General features: G+C 51.8%; 1 protein-coding gene across 3 annotated transcripts; it reads right to left on the bottom strand.

Moving 5' to 3' along the window:
* Nucleotides 1–3,490: 3,490 nt before the first annotated feature.
* Nucleotides 3,491–16,156, bottom strand: DMRTA2 (DMRT like family A2). 3 transcript variants are annotated; one of them, XM_069642223.1, is made up of 3 exons: nucleotides 15,985–16,156; nucleotides 13,017–13,498; nucleotides 3,491–5,633 (listed from the first exon to the last, which is right to left on the bottom strand). In XM_069642223.1, exons 2-3 carry the CDS (start codon nucleotides 13,486–13,488, stop codon nucleotides 4,723–4,725), a joined length of 1,383 nt encoding a protein of 460 aa, XP_069498324.1. In that variant the 5' UTR covers nucleotides 13,489–13,498; nucleotides 15,985–16,156; the 3' UTR covers nucleotides 3,491–4,722. The 3 variants fall into 3 exon arrangements, with proteins under 3 accessions (XP_069498324.1, XP_069498322.1, XP_069498323.1); XM_069642221.1 differs by having other exon boundaries at nucleotides 13,017–13,494; XM_069642222.1 differs by lacking the exon at nucleotides 15,985–16,156 and having other exon boundaries at nucleotides 13,017–15,873.
* Between the last annotated feature and the right edge of the window lie 321 nt (nucleotides 16,157–16,477).

Raw genomic sequence — 16,477 nt, 5'->3', positions numbered from 1 at the left:
TGTGTGGGTGTACAGCATTAGCCTGAAAGATAAAGAGGGAAACAGAGCAAGCGCTGGCATAGTCGGCCTACCTGCTTGCATGGTACCAGTGTGTGGGTGTACAGCATTAGCCTGAAAGATAAAGAGGGAAACTGAGCAAGCGTTGGCATAGTCGGCCTACCTGCTTGCATGGTACCGGTGTGTGGGTGTACAGCATTAGCCTGAAAGAAGAGGGAAACAGAGCAGGCGTTGGCATAGTCGGCCTGCCCGCTTGCATGGTATCAGTGTGTGGGTGTACAGAAGTAGCCTGAAAGAAAAAGAGGGAAACGGAGCAAGCGCTGGCATAGTCGGCCTGCCTGCTTGCATGGTACCAGTGTGTGGGTGTACAGAAGTACCCTGAAAGATACAGAAGTAGCCTGAAAGATGAAGAGGGAAACAGAGCAAGCGCTGGCATAGTCGGCCTGCCTGCTTGCATGGTACCAGTGTGTGGGTGTACAGCATTAGCCTGAAAGAAAAAGAGGGAAACAGAGCAAGCGCTGGCATAGTCGGCCTGCCTGCTTGCATGGTACCAGTGTGTGTGGGTGTACAGCATTAGCCTGAAAGATAAAGAGGGAAACAGAGCAGGCGTTGGCATAGTCGGCCTGCCCGCTTGCATCGTACCAGTGTGTGGGTGTACAGAAGAAGCCTGAAAGAAAAAGAGGGAAACAGAGCAAGCGCTGGCATAGTCGGCCTGCCTGCTTGCTTGCATGGTACCAGTGTGCGGGTGTACAGAAGTACCCTGAAAGATACAGAAGTAGCCTGAAAGATAAAGAGGGAAACAGAACAAGCGTTGGCATAGTCGGCATACCTGCTTGCATGGTACCCGTGTGTGGGTGTACAGCATTAGCCTGAAAGAAAAAGAGGGAAACAGAGCTAGCGCTGGCATAGTCGGCCTGCCTGCTTGCATGGTACCAGTGTGTGGGTGTACAGAAGTAGCCTGAAAGATGAAGTGGGAAACAGAGCAAGCGCTGGCATAGTCGGCCTGCCTACTTGCATGGTACCAGTGTGTGGGTGTACAGAAGTACCCTGAAAGATACAGAAGTAGCCTGAAAGATGAAGAGGGAAACAGAGCAAGCGCTGGCATAGGCAGCCTACTTGCTTGCATGTTACCTGCGTGGGTGTACAGAAGTAGCCTGAAAGATGAAGTGGGAAACAGAGCAAGCGCTGGCATAGTCGGCCTGCCTACTTGCATGGTACCAGTGTGTGGGTGTACAGAAGTACCCTGAAAGATACAGAAGTAGCCTGAAAGATGAAGTGGGAAACAGAGCAAGTGTTGGCATAGTCGGCCTGCCTGCTTGCATGGTACCAGTGTGTGGGTTTACAGCATTAGCCTGAAAGATGAAGAGGGAAACAGAGCAAGTGTTGGCACAGTCGGCCTGCCTACTTGCATGGTACCAGTGTGTGGGTGTACAGCATTAGCCTGAAAGATAAATAGGGAAACAGAGCAAGCGCTGGCATAGTCGGCCTACCTGCTTGCATGGTACCAGTGTGTGGGTGTACAGCATTAGCCTGAAAGATAAAGAGGGAAACTGAGCAAGCGTTGGCATAGTCGGCCTACCTGCTTGCATGGTACCAGTGTGTGGGTGTACAGAAGTAGCCTGAAAGATGAAGAGGGAAGCAGAGCAAGCGTTGGCATAGCCGGCCTGCCTGCTTGCATGGTACCAGTGTGTGGGTCTACAGCATTAGCCTGAAAGATAAAGAGGGAAACAGAGCAAGTGTTGGCATAGTCGGCCTGCCTGCTTGCATGGTACCAGTGTGTGGGTGTACAGCATTAGCCGGAAAGATAAAGAGGGAAACAGAGCAAGCGCTGGCATAGTCGGCCTACCTGCTTGTATGGTACCAGTGTGTGGGTGGGTGTACAGCATTAGCCTGAAAGATAAAGAGGGAAACAGAGCAAGCGTTGGCATAGCCGGCCTGCCTGCTTGCATGTTACCAGTGTGTGGGTGTACAGCATTAGCCTGAAAGATAAAGAGGGAAACAGAGCAAGCGCTGGCATAGTTGGCCTGCCTGCTTGCATGGTACCAGTGTGTGGGTGTACAGAAGTAGCCTGAAAGATGAAGAGGGAAACAGAGCAAGCGCTGGCATAGTTGGCCTGCCTGCTTGCATGTTACCTGTGTGTGGGTGTACAGCATTAGCCTGAAAGATAAAGAGAAATAAAAACAAAACATGCAAATGAACGAAAAAGAAAGCTGTGCGGAAGAAAGCGAAAGCTATCAAAGTTTAGCATAGGATTGCAAATTAAAAATACATACAAGCGACTGTCTGTTTAACTTTATCAAGGAAGGAAATGCGAACGAATGTCAGAAACATAAAAGATACGAAAAGAATGGCCATCAAGAAAAGAATGACAGAAAGAGGGGGAATGAAAGTAAGGAAGGGTGAAATATGGAAGGGATAAACTAGAGAGACGGAGAGGGGAAGTGGGCGCTCAAGAGGAGAAAACAGGAGGGGGAGGAAGAAGCGAAGGTTCAAATGGAAGAACGACTAAATGAAAGTAAGAAAAATGGGGGGGAAAAACAATAAAATGTGGGATGGATTAAAAAGGAACAGAAAAATGAAAGACTGGGGAAGTATTCAAGAGAAGAAAATAGAGGAGAGGAAGGAGCGAAGGAACGAATGAAAGACTAAATGAAAGCAAGAGAAAGTGAGAAAGAAATAAAGAAACAAAGAAAGAAGCAGTAACACGTGGGAAGGATAAAAAGGAGAGACTGAGGGGGGAAGAGGTGCAGGCGAGGAGAAAAAGACAAAAAAAAGAACGCATAAAAAAAGGAAAGAGGGAAAGAAATAGGAAGGACATAAAATAAAGGAAATGTAAAATGTGTAAAGTATTAAAAGGAGTCGAAAAAATTAGACCAAAAGGTGTGGGGGGAAGAGGCGCCGAAGAGAAGAAAAAGAAGAGAGAGGAGAAAAAAGATAACAAGGGGCCATAAAATGGGAACTGGGCGGGTAGAGGCGCCGAAGAGGAGAAAAAGAGAGAGACGAAGAAAGAAAGAACTATGGTACGAAAGGGAAAGGATGAGAAAGAAAGAAATATTAAAGAAATAAAATAAAGGAAAAGTAAAATGTGGGAAGTATTAAAAAAAAGTCGGAAAAACTAGAGACTACAGGGGTGAAGGGACGGCCGAAGAGGATAAAAAGAAGAGAGAGGAGAGGAAGGAACGTCAAAATGAATTAATCAAAGATGGAACTACCCTGACGAAAAAGTAACCAATGTCCTCATGGATGGCACAGGGGTGTGGTTAGAACTTCAGCGCTGGACAAACTAGCGCTATTTCGCAGCATTTTTCGTAATGGTTCCTGTAGACCGCGCTCGACCCGACCCGACCCTCGGGGCAAACACGCTGAGAAAAGTGTCATGGCCGAGCAGAAAGATTGGGTTTCATCACATGTTCAGATCGCTGATTGCACTTGTCGTCCTTGCTAAATTCGTGTATCCCAGGCTATATACATCGATTGTAACATACGCGTCGTGTTTTTTTTTTAGAAAATACATTTATTGCTAAACATTTCTCGTAAAGAAAATGCACGAAATAACCGTTAACAGTAGTGGACCACGTGTGTGTGTATTTTTGTTGGGTTGGGGGGGTTGGGGTGGCGGGTCTTCACAATTCGGACACGCAGCGTCGATGTTGTAGGGCTCCCCGAAATATTAACCACCGGAGGGTTGCTTGTTGGTTTCTAAATAGTCACAGATAATTTAATGTCCAGCATTATATGCACATCTGAAAAGCGCCCCCAACTTAAAGTCTCTATTCTGTGTCAGGACCAGCAGAACGATCTAACATTGATACAAACTTTCACCTACAGATTACATTCATAATTTAGAGCCCGGCTGTGTAACATTACACGTGCTTGAATATATACATATATACGTACATACATATTTATAATGTTTGAAACACACACGAAATCGCGCCAAAGCAGCGCGTGCGGCTGGCAAAATTCAAGTGTTCCTTAGCAACTCTCCACCAGGGCTTCAGGGCGCATTTAAAATGTCATTGTGTTTGCCTCTGGGGTGAAGTCGTCTCTGGTCCCGTTGAGCATTTCATTTTCGCTCCGTGTTTGCTGCTGCTCCTGCAGTGAGTTGTTCACGCCGAGAAAGGGTCAGTCTCGCAATCTTCTTGAAAGTTACTTAGGCATAAATAGTCAATATCCCTTTCTTCCAAGTTGTGTTTTTTTTGTTGTATTAATGTCTCTGGATGGACAACCAGCCGTGAGGCGAAAAACAAGTCATCATGCACTCTACTGTGGATACACTGTGCATGCAGTGTACGGGCAATTTTACGGCACTGTATATACATTAGCACGGACCGTATTTTCGCCACATTGTATATACTTTGCACCGTATATTTCCTGCAGTGTGTATGTGCTGTACTTAATATTCAATATTAATATTCAACGCGCTGCATTGAACGATGTGCTGAGTTTGGGGTGCACATTACTGTAGATTAAATGCATTGTACTTGTAACGCGCTGCATGTGCACTGCGCTTTTTGCTGTACATACACTGTGCATTCGTCTCATTGTATATTAGCCTTTGTATGTGCATTGAACCAGGTAGTCTTTGCGCACTGCACTTTAGAACCAAAGCACTATGTGTCTGCACCGTGCGGAGCCGTGCCGCACTCTATATACTGCACTGCAGGTGGGCTACACGGCAGCCCCTGTGGGCCCCTGTACAGGACGCAGCGCCGTGCTGTGCACTCAGGGCTTCTCCGTGCTGTTGTTGACCATGGGCCCGTACAGGCCGGTGCTGTAGACCTGGTCCTTGTGCAGGCTGGAGCGGTCCCGCATGAGGTCGCTGAAGGCGTAGTCCATGGGCGGCCGGAAGCCCAGCGTGGGCATGAGCCCCGCCGTGGAGTAGGGCGTCATGAAGGCCAGTCCTCTGCTGTGCGCCGAGTAGGCCAGTCTCAGCGGGTTCAGGCCCAGGTGGGTGCCCAGCGGGTAGGCGCCGGCCTCGGGGCCGAAGTGGGTGGCGTTGGGCTGCAGGGGGGAGAAGGCGGAGCGGTTGCCCAGCGCGCCGATGGCCGGCGTCATGGCCCCGGCTATCAGCGGCCGGTGGCTGGCGGAGGGCGCGGCCTGCAGGCCCTGCAGCGCGCCCTCGCGGGCCCAGGCCTCCTCGGCGGCCTTGTCCGGGCCGCGGTTGTTGAGGATCTGCTCGATGGCCTGCACCACGTCGCCGCCGCAGCCCTGCAGTACGAGCTCGAGCACGCCGCGCCGGTGCGTGGGGAAGACGCGCGTCAGGATGTCCAGGGGCGCGCGCGGGCGCGCTCCCGCCGCCGCCACCGAGGAGGGCGACGCTTCCGGCTCGTCCTTGTCCGCCTCGGAGCCGGAGTCCGAGCCCAGGGGGCTGATGGAGCCCGGGCTGTTGTTGTTGTCGTCGCCGCCGCCGCCGCCTTCCTTCGGGACCTTGGAGAGGGGCGAGCCGAGGAAGGACTCGCCGTCGCCGTTCTCGGAGCCCGGGCGCGCTTCCGGGGACGAGGCGCCGGGCACGCTGCCGGAGACGGACTCCCCGTCCGTGGATACCGGCTTCCCGGCCGCTGGCGACTGCTGGGGCGTCAGGCAGCGCTGCATCATGGTCTTAGGGAACAGCTCGAATTTCTGAAGCTTGGGCTCTGAAAGGGAAGAAAAAAAAGGGAACAAACATGAGAAAACTGGCCGGATACTTCAAAGGCAGTCACAGGGTGCAAAGTGGACGTTAAATGACAGCATCCCCTGAGGGGCATTTACATATCGACCAGTACCGTGAAAAACTGGAGTAACTAAACACCAGCAACACCCCCACTGCAGATCTGGGGTCAGTAGGAACTATACACCCCCATGTACTAATAAAAAATAAAAAAAGTGAAAATAAATACCTGCCTGCTGTTTAAGAGGAGTCGTAGAAACTATACATCTCCCCATTTAATATTATACACGAGCATACCATGCAGCCCCGCGAGAACTGGGGTCCTTAGAAACTATGCATACACATATAGTAATCTAGGTACTACCCTGCCACCAGCGGGACCGAGGTTGGTAGAAATAGATACCCCCGTTTAATTTTATTCTAAGCACCCACCCTTCAGAATAAATGGGGCGGCCAGAATAACTCTACACTCGCATGTAGTAAACTCAATGCCACACAGCCCCATGAGGAACTGGGGTCCGTATACCCTCACATCCCTCCCCCCCCCGCCCCTCTGAGGACCTGGGTCAGCATAAACTCTACACCTACACATGTAACATGAATACCACCCAGCTCTCTGAAGAACTAGAGTCGGTATAAACTCTACACCCACATATGGTAATAGAAATACCACACCGCTCCCTGAAGAACTTGAGTCAATATAAACTATACACTCGCACACAAACACACGGCAATCGAAATACCACCCAGCCCCACACTTTACACTTTCATAAAGTAATCTAAATATTTCCTAGCCCCCTGAGGAACTGGAGTCAGTATAAACTCCACACTCACACATAGTAATCGACACCACGCAGCCCCATGACCAGCTGGCGTCATTATAAACTTGACACTGAAATAGAGTCATCTACATACCCACTAAGCTCCTGATGAACTGGAGTCAGTATATACACCCACGCATAGTCATCGAAATACCTCAATACCCCCCCCCCCCCCCTCTCGCCCCCCGAGGAACTGGAATCAGTATAAACTCTACATCCACATAAGGTAAAATAAATACCAACCAGCCCAATGCACAACTGGGGTACTTATAAAATGTACACTCACATACAGTCATCTCAATAGCACCCCGCTCTCTGAAGAACTGGAGTCAGTATAAACTCTACACTCCCCCTTATTAATCGAAATGCCACCCAACCCTATGAACAACTGGGGCTCATTATAAACGTGACATCACATATAATAATCACCTAGCCCCCTGAATAACTGCTGTTAGTATAAACTCTACACCCACACATACCATCCAGGCCCCTGGAGAACTGGGGTCAGTATAAATTGTACAACCACACACAGTATTTGAAATACCACCCTGCCCCCTGAATAACTGGTGTCAGCATACACTCTTCACCCACATATAGTGAATAACTGGGGCAGTATAATCTTTACACTCAGATATAGTTAGTTAAACATCCCCTAGCCCCCCACACCGAGGAACAGGAGTCAGTATATACTCTAAACCCACATATGGTAATCGAAATACCACCCAGGCCCTGGAGAACTGGTGTCGGCATACACTCTATACCCACACATAGTAACCGAAATACCACCCCATGAAGAATTAGGGTCAGTATAAACTTTACACTCACATACAGCCATCTAAATATCACCTAGCACTCCCCCTCCCCCCAAACACTCCGAGGAACTGGAGTCAGTATAAACTCTACACACACACGCATAGTAATCGAAATACCACTGAGCCCCCTGTAGAACTGGGTCCGAATAAACTCTACATCCACACATAGAAATCGAAATACCACCAAGGCCCCGAGGAATCGGGGTCTGTAGAAACGAACCATCCCATATATACACCTATATTTCATCCACCTCTCTCCAGCTACAGAGCAATTGATATCTTTGCCATATAATAATCTACATATCAGTCAGCCAAATTGAGCTACATAGCTAGTGCAAGATATATGTTCCCCTGGGGTAGGTAGGTGTGTGGGTGGGGTGGGGTGGGGTGGGGGGGCTGCAAGGGGTTCTACTATTGTACGGATCTGGTCATCTGCATTCGCCTACATTTCTCTCTGGCTTTCAAATTATTTCTGAAAGGGAGACGTATATCACACCCCTCATCGAGAGAATCAAACATCTCCGGTTCCACTCTTTGGTTCTGGAATTATTTCTGAGAGACGGGCTACTCGCTCCCTATTCTGGGCAAACGCAGAATCGAATCCGTGCGGAAACGGATGGCCGGCAACTTAAAGGAGCTGTTAACACCCAGAGAACGCAAGTGCCGTCCGAGTCCGGCGTTACTAAAGGTGGAAAGAGCACGGAATTCTTGGTGTCTGTTCGCCCAATTGAAGCCGATCTTGGCGATTGATTTTTAAATCGGACCAGGCTGTCAAAGTATATAGTGGAGAGAAGTCCGCTAAACAAAAACAAAAAATCACAGAAAAGTATAGGAAGAAATAATTAAAGAAACGGAGACTGCCACTTTATGGCACAAGTTCGCGGACCTGTTTGTCTCGGTGCCCGGGCCCGGCAAATAGTACAATTAGGAAAAACCGACTCTTGATTACTTTTCTGGTGCAGTTTTACCCCGGGTAATGCGAATATATGTGCGTGAGTGTGCGCTCATGGACATATATATATATAACATTAATTTTGTCTTTTTGCCAGTGTTAGCGATTTTTCCTCACTTTGTTAAATGTATACACAATGCCGCAATGTTATCAGTGTCGCTGCCTCCGGACTGAACGCGTTCGCCGTCTGGGCGACTCAAGAATACGCCCGAGGTCTGTATCCCACTGTGGAAACGAACTCTTCACACAGTCCTACGAATATTGCAAATGTGTCAAGGACAGGAACCCGTTCACGCTCCATCGTTGAGCGCAGACAGACAACGGAGTCCTCTGTACAGATCTGAACGGCAACGGAAACCGGTGAATTCCACATTTTCTTTGCAAAAATGTAAGATCCGTGAGATACTGAGCTAGTGACCCCAAATAACCCAGGGCGCAGGATAGGCTCTGGCCATGGCAGCTCATCCCCAGCCATATCGGCCCGGGTAGTACCGCACTCACTCCAAGATTAGTCATCAAACGAACGTATTCGAATATCAATTGACAAACATGCGTCTTCTAGCGCCTAGAGGTACGGAAGCTGCGAATCCCCACCACACGGAGAAAGGCTAAACTTCCTCCTTAAATGTTCTCCCGATTTCGCTCTTCCTGTTTTAATTTGCAAGGCATCTGCGAGGGGTCTGGATTCATGAGAAGCTTGGGGGTGTTCGAATTAACATCCGCCGTGGGAGAGGCAATCCCCACTCTTGCACGGTCCTTTGTGTTTTATGACACCCGGTACCTTTCCATGCTAGAATATGCCAGCCTCACAGTGGCATAGAAAGTGCCAGTGTGTACAGCAGTGGTCTTCCAACTGGGGGCCAAAGGATGTCAGGGGGTGGGGGTGCAAGGCTCTTCCAAAAGGGATTCCGGTGACTGATTTGAATAGAAAATATCATCAGAAATTATGTCTATTGGGGCCCAGAAGCAATATTTCTACTCAAGGGTTGGGGGGGAGGGAGTGCTTGGCAACAACATTTTTACTCAAGAGAGGGGTCGGCATAAAAAAGTTTGAATACCACTGGCATAGAGCCTTGCAGCTTGGAAGTATCAGAGCTTAGCAGGCACCCATCCAATGAACGCATGCGGCTTCAAGTTCCAGCAGTGTGAGGGCTGCAAACCCCACTCTAGTATTGGGGTTCAAATGTATTTCTGGAGTCCGAGTTTTATAATGGAAAAAGTGGAACTACACATCCCACAATGCAAAGATTAGAATGGGTCATGTTGGCAAGTATTTTCAGAATGTTTCTGCCAGGGGTCCACTACCTCAGCGTGTACATATGTGATGGGGATTTTAGGAGCGGAGCATTTTATTTCATGGCAGGCGGCACCCGCCTAGCGTTCTCCATATTAGTACTTTTGTAGGGGCAGTTTGCCATTCTGGAGTACGCCCTCGTGGGACTATTTGATGGGAGGGCAGGGCCTTCTAAAGCTTTTTGGTGAGAGTCCTCGCCCTAGGGAGTGTTAAAGTATGATTGTACTTGAAGGGCCTGATTTTTTTTTTTTTAATGTTTTGAATAGTATTTTCCCACTGAAAAATGCTTTGTAACTGAGGCCCACAGTGGTCCGCAGTGTGCACTGACAGACTGTCCGTGTGTTCTAGGAACTAATGGCAGGGAGTGGCCTTCGTGTAGTTTGATAGAATGCGCTTTGATGTGTGCCCTTGTAGTGACTCTGTCTTCATGGAGTCTCCACGGTGTAGTGTTCTACTAGTGGCCGTCTTCTGGAGTGTGTTTTAATAAGTGTCCTCCTTGTGGTGTTCTACAGTGTGCTGCTTCTTTTACTGTGTAGAGTGTGCTTCCATGGTGTCTCCATCATGTAGTGTTGTACAATGTAGTGGCCGTCTTCTGGAGGCGGGAGGTGGGGGGGGGGGTTAATAAGTGTCCTTCTTGTGGCGTTCTAGACTGTGCTGCTTTTTTTGCTGTGTGGAGTGTGCTTCCATGGTGTCTCCATCGTGTAGTGTTCTACAATGTAGTGGCCGTCTTCTGGAGGCGGGTGGGCGGTGTGGGTTAATGTGTCCTTCTTGTGGTGTTCTAGAGTGTGCTGCTTCTATTGCTGTGTATAGTGTGCGTTCATGGTGTCTCCATCGTGTAGAGTTCTACAATGTAGTGGCAGTCTGCTGGAGGCGGGTCGCGGGGGTGTCGGTTAATAAGTGTCCTTTGTGTGGTGTTCTAGAGTGTGTGGCTTCTATTGCTGTGTAGAGTGTGCTTTTATGGTGTCTCCATCGTGTAGTGTTCTACAGTGTAGTGGCCGTCTTCTGAGGTGTGTTTTAATAAGTGTCCTTCTTGTGGTGTTCTAGAGTGTGCTGCTTCTATTGCTGTGTAGAGTGTGCTTTCATGGTGTCTCCATCTTGTGTTCTACAATGTAGTGGCCGTCTTCTGGGGGGCGTTTTAATAATTGTTCTTGTGGTGTTCTAGAGTGTGCGGCTTCTATTGCTGTGTAGAGTGTGCTTTCATGGTGTCTCCATTGTGTAGTGTTCTACATTGTAGTGGCCGTCTTAGTGAGGGGTGTTTTAATGAGTGCCCTTCTGGTGGTGTTCTAGAGTGTGCTGCTTCTATTGCTGTGTACAGTGTGCTTTCATGGTGTCTCTGTCGTGTGTTGTTCTAGATCCTGCTGGCACTATGTGCCTTCATAATCTTGTTCTAGGCATTGGGGTGAATGAGCAATGTGGTGTTTTAGGGCGTGCGTTGGTGGTGTGCTCTCCCAGTACAGTTGTAGACTCTGATGTGGTGTTCTAGAGTATTGGCACGGGGTGTCTTTCCGACACTCTTTTATATTCGGGTTGCTAGGTGTGCTCTGTTCCATTGGTTTGGAGCAAGGGTATCCCAGCCTGGGCCTCGGGAACCCAATCCAGGCCGGGTTTTGAGGATAGCATGTGTCCATGTAAATAACTCCCATTTAGATGTACTGTATGCAAATGCTTTGGTGTGACTAGCCAGAAAACACGGGGTGAATTGGGTGCTGGGGGTCCAATCTTGAGGGGCCCTGTTCTAGAGTGTGCCATTTCTGTAGCCTACTCGCTGGCGGTGCCCTCCTTCCAGTGCTATGAAATGTGGTTTGCATTGGCAGCTCGCTCAGTCGTTTTCTAGAGTGGGGTTAGAAGCTGGACATGACCTCCTGGTATTTGTCTAGAGTTTACTGAGAGGGCGTGCCGATCTAGAACCCTGGGCAGCAATGGCAGCGTGGGTTGGCAATATAGGCCCGTGTAGTGTTCTATAGCAGGAGTCTGCAGCCTTTGCCTATACAGATGTTTTGGGGTACAACTCCCATCATCCTTAGCCTGCAAGTCAATGGCGAGCGAACATGGGGGTTGTGGTCCAAAACATCTGCGCCACAGGTTGCAGTCCCCAGTTCTAGAGTGTGTGGGCCCAGTGAGTCACGCTCCTTTGTGTTCTACAGAGGGATGGCCTGGTGCCTAGCAGTTCAGAGTGGGTATGCCCGGATGTTGAAGGCCGCTGTCCCAGAGTGTGTGCCAGGATGTCCCATGGTCAGAGCCATACAGCAGATGTGCGCGTGTTCCCAACAGTGCTGCACGTTACACTTGTTTAAAGTCTGATGCATGTTGAGGGGGTGGCATGGCCGTTACATATTTTCATGGTCACTTAGTTTAAAGTATCTGCATTCTTGTAATATGCGCTCTGCTGTGTGTTGATGGACCTCGTTTCGCAGGAGTCGCGAGAGCAGCTCGCGTATAGGCCGCACTGAGTGATTTGCAGGGAGCAGAGCCTGAAGAGGCGTGGGGCGCCCCCTTCTCGGCGCAGCCAGGCTGTGCAGGGCCGCTACGGCAGGGGGACTGCTGCACCCCGCAGGTGCGCCCCACCCTTCACAGGCAATGGCGGAAACACCGGGGGAGCCGTTGCAAGAAAATGGCGCACTACTTGAAACCTGCCTTTTCAGCCTTCCAGACAATCGGGCAGACGTTTGTGTCGGGCGCGAGCGAACACACCACACGGTGCTGCGTTGTGCACCCATAGGAACCCTGCGTTGTGTGCCCTCTGGACTATTGGGTGGCGCAGTTTGCTCTCTTCCAAGCGGTGTAGATACAACGAGATGCCCCCTCCCACACCCTCAAATCCATCTATTGGTCTCTGCGGAACTCCTCGTGCCCACCCTCTGCCCGGAAGTTGCGCCCCCTCGCCGTTTATAGATCTGCAGTGAGTGTGCCACTTTCTCTGCGCCGAGTACCCGGCTACTCAAGACCATCGGTGGTTAAATGTGGGGCGCACGCCCTCCCTGTGCAGAGACCCCACTCTTCTCGTGAAACAGTCCATGTGGCCGGTGCCCACCCAGGGACCCTGAGTGTGCAAGACACTCTCGCTTCCAGGCTCCTCGCAACACGCCGTGCGAACTTGGAAGCCGAGACCCTCGATGGGCCTGCTGCCGCCCCTTCCTGTACCAACACGGCTCCCACGCCACCAGCCCCAGAGGATGTCGATAGGGCGCCACACGTGCTTGCCCGTCTCACTCTCAACAGTGTCAGAGAGCCAAAGAACCCCAGGAATGGAGGGTTTCCCTCTTTGCACCCGGACGTCAGTGCTAGCAGGGGTACTCCCTCACACGGGCCTGCCCTGCCCCTGTGATCCCCCGCGTGCGTGTGTGCGTGTGTGTGTGCCTCCTTTCCTCTGGCTTCCGAGGTTCCTCGAACATGCACTCTTGTCCACCCCAGAGCCGCACTCAAGCCCCCTCACACATCCCAGACCCCAGCTTCTTCCCACAGCCACCTCCCTTCCCTTCCGTGTCCTTACCTGAGCCTCCGTCGCCGCAGACGGTGCCGAAGACCTCGTAGGCCGGGCGGGGCGGCAGGATGCCGTTGGCAGCGGCCAGGGCCAGGCCCTCGGCGGTGCCGTAGAGTAGCTGAAGTTCGCGGGCCTCGCTCTCCTCTTGCGCCTGCTGCCGGCGCAGCGCCACTTGCGCCGCCATGACGCGCTGGCGCTCGGCGATCAGGGTGCACTTGGCGCACAGGCAGTCCTTCCAGCGGCAGTAGCGCTTGTGGCCCTTGAGCGCCGACACGACTCCGTGGTTCCGGCAGCGGGCGCACTTGGGGGTCCGCGGATACTTCTCGGTGGCCCTCAGTAGCAGCGGGGGCCCACGGAGGAGGCTGCTGGCCACGGACACAGGCAGGGAGGCCACGGCTGCTGCGGCGGCGGCGGAACTGTGCGGGGGGACAGCGGAGTGCTGCCCGGAAGGGCCGCCCGGCATTTCTGATCTCAGCTCCATCCTCAACTAGCTTACCAAGAAAAGAAGGCGATTAAAGGGGGTGTCTCCCCAAGCAGTCCCTGCCTGGCTGCCCACCGACGAACCCCTATTACTGACCACTATGAAACCCCGTGTCTGACTAGCAACTCCACTGATGACACGGAGTACCCCTATCCCCGCCCACTAGCTCCTCTGCTGACCCAGACGTAACCCCTACCATTGGCCACCTGCCCCCAGCTTTTCCGATGACCCAGACTGACCCCCAGCACTCACCACCAGCTTAACCGAAGACTCAGTCTAACCTCTGACCACTGTACAGTCTTCCCTGCCACTGAGTACCCCAGTCTGATTAACAGTTCCTCTGACCCAGAATGCCCCCCACAAGCTTCCCTGATGCTCCACACGAACCTCTATCACAGACCCCCTACCACCAAGATCCCCGACCCCTGGCCATCATCTCTTCCGACAACCCAGACTAACCCCCTACAATCCAACGTTCATCCTTGCCACCACGAACCTACTCCCCCCATTCACACCTGGCGATTTACACTCCTGCCAGCTCTACGGATGAATGTACCCAAAAAAGCCCAGTGCCGCCACTGACCGTCACCAGTCAGCAATCGCTACCACCACTGACCCGCCAAATGACATAAAACGTCCCAGCCGATCGCTTCCACAGCCCCCAGCACTCCACCCTCAGACCCGCTACTGCAGGTCGGCAAATGCACACCGCGTCTCTGATAATCGGCAACTCATCTCCCACGACACAACCTTAAAAAAACAGTAACACCGGGGCCCCCAAAGCAACCCCTGACACCTGCAGCGAATCCCCGCCCGGACCACTCCTAGAAAACAGGAACACTGGGGGGGCCAAAGCCACCCCTGCCACCTGCAGCGAATCCCCGCCCGGGCCACTCCTGGAAAACAGGAACACTTGGGGCCCCAAAGCCACCTGCAGCGAATCCCCGCCCGGGCCACTCCTGGAAAACAGGAACACTAGGGGCCCAAAGCCACCCCTGCCACCTGCAGCGAATCCCCGCCCGGGCCACTCCTGGAAAACAGTAACACTGGGGGCCCCAAAGCAACCCCTGCCACCTGCAGCGAATCCCCGCCCGATCCACTCCTAGAAAACAGGAACACTGGGGGGCCCAAAGCCACCCCTGCCACCTGCAGCAAATCCCCGCCCGTGCCACTCCTGGAAAAGAGGAACACTGGGGGCCCCAAATCCACCACTACCACCTGCAGCGAATCCCCGCCCGATCCACTCCTAGAAAACAGGAACACTGGGGGGCCCAAAGCCACCCCTGCCACCTGCAGCGAATCCCCGCCCGTGCCACTCCTGGAAAAGAGGAACACTGGGGGCCCCAAAGCCACCACTGCCACCTGCAGCGAATCCCCGCCCGGGCCGCTCCTGGAAAACAGGAACAGGGGGAGGGGGGCAAAGCAACCCCTGCCACCTGCAGCGAATCCCCGCCCCGGCCACTCCTGGAAAACAGGAACACTGGGGGCCCCAAAGCCACCTGCAGCGAATCCCCGGCCGTGCCACTCCTGGCTGGCAAGCCCTACTACTGCCCTGCTGATCAGTGCCTGGGGATTGCCCTGAGTGCCTGCTCAGCCGGGCACAGGGGTTGTCTATTTTCCCTATGTGGGCACGGGTCAGGCTCGGACTGGCCTATAAGGCAATGCCCGAACCGAACACGCAGAATGCTGGGTCATAGTGGGTCACCTTTTGGGCCGGGTTGATGAGGTACTCCCCTCTGCGGGTAGTAGTTTTGACCAGTGTTGCCGAAGGCATCACAGAGTGCATCACGTGTGGTGAAACCCCCTGCCCCTTGGGTACTATTCAAACATTCTGTCAAAAAAGGAATGAATTGCCTTTTGTAATAGTGGGCCAATGTTTCATTGGTGCCCGAGACAATGTTATGCCCCAGTCCGACCCTAGTAAGGGTGTTCTCTCTCTGCAACCCACTTGGCACGGGCAACCCGACCAGACTCGGCACGCTGTGCCCAGATCCGGGAAGATTTACGGAAAATTACAATTCTACTGGCGCAGTGGAAAATCCCATCACTCGACGCCCGATGTATAGCTACCGAAGAAAGCACCTGATTTTTGCGCCCAGATGTGCACTCCACCGTACAGCATTTACGCCCCCAAAAGTACACCAACAAAGAAATCTAAATTCTTTAAACTTCCGCGTCCTGGTCAAAACTTGCGCAAAAACAGCTCAGACACGATGCTTAAAAACCATACCCACAAATGAAAAAACCGCCCCTTCGCCAACAGATCATTACTTTTAAAATATTGAAATCCAAGTGGCCCAGTGCGGTTGTTTCGTTCTATCTGTGAAATCGGTTCACATTTCCCCTGTAAATTAAATGCAGAGACCCGACCAGGGCGGTCCTCCCTTCTGCCCGAGACACCCCCCCCCCCCCCCCCCACAAACCCCTTAGAAACACATGCACCCACTATCTAAAGATTCCACAGCCCTCCATAGTCTCACATTTGAGTTCCTTTACCATTTCACTCAAAAAAAACATCCAATTTCAGAATCCGCGCAGTGTCCTGTTCTAGCCCGGACCAAAAATGGCGCAGCTCTGCGCGCCGCCTCCTCCTCCTGAGCCGCGGAAGTTTGCAAGTGTGTCAGCAGCGCCGGTACACGCAGCCCTTCCGTGTCCGCTCCCGTCTCGCTCTCCCTCTCTATTGTTGCGCCTGAAGTTTCCACCAGACCAGAAAAAGAGCCACAACAATGACTCGTCTGCCATTGGCCAGGAGAGGGACGCTCACTTCCCATTGGCCCGCGTCTGTCTCTCCTTCTTTCCTACAGTGTCTACACGTTTCGCCTTCTCAAATAACAGTGTTTTATGAAAACTGAAGGACCAATAGGTTTCCATTTTTTTGCAACTTAGTATTTGTGTGTGTGTCCTAATTTCTGTGTAGTGCTATTTGTTAGTTTCGTTTTCGTGCTTCTCACACTTGTCTCTTTTGTGGATGTTGTGTATTCAAGAATGC

Source organism: Ambystoma mexicanum, chromosome 1q, assembly GCF_040938575.1.
Source record: "Ambystoma mexicanum isolate Mex_15411 chromosome 1q, UKY_AmexF1_1, whole genome shotgun sequence".
Classification (NCBI taxonomy): Eukaryota; Metazoa; Chordata; class Amphibia; order Caudata; family Ambystomatidae; genus Ambystoma; species Ambystoma mexicanum.
The sequence above is the reverse complement of the archived record's forward strand: the minus strand, read 5'-3'. Positions and strand labels throughout refer to the sequence as shown.

Bases quoted from the DNA above. Each gene is read 5' to 3' on its own strand.
- DMRTA2 (XM_069642221.1), bottom strand. From the start codon at position 16,005: ATGTTTTTTTTGAGTGAAATG. The intron at 13,495-15,984 runs GTAAAGGAACTC...TTGGTAAGCTAG, and splicing joins TGTTTTTTTTGAGTGAAATG to TTGAGGATGGAGCTGAGATC. The intron at 5,634-13,016 runs GTAAGGACACGG...CTTCCCTTTCAG, and splicing joins CTGCGGCGACGGAGGCTCAG to AGCCCAAGCTTCAGAAATTC.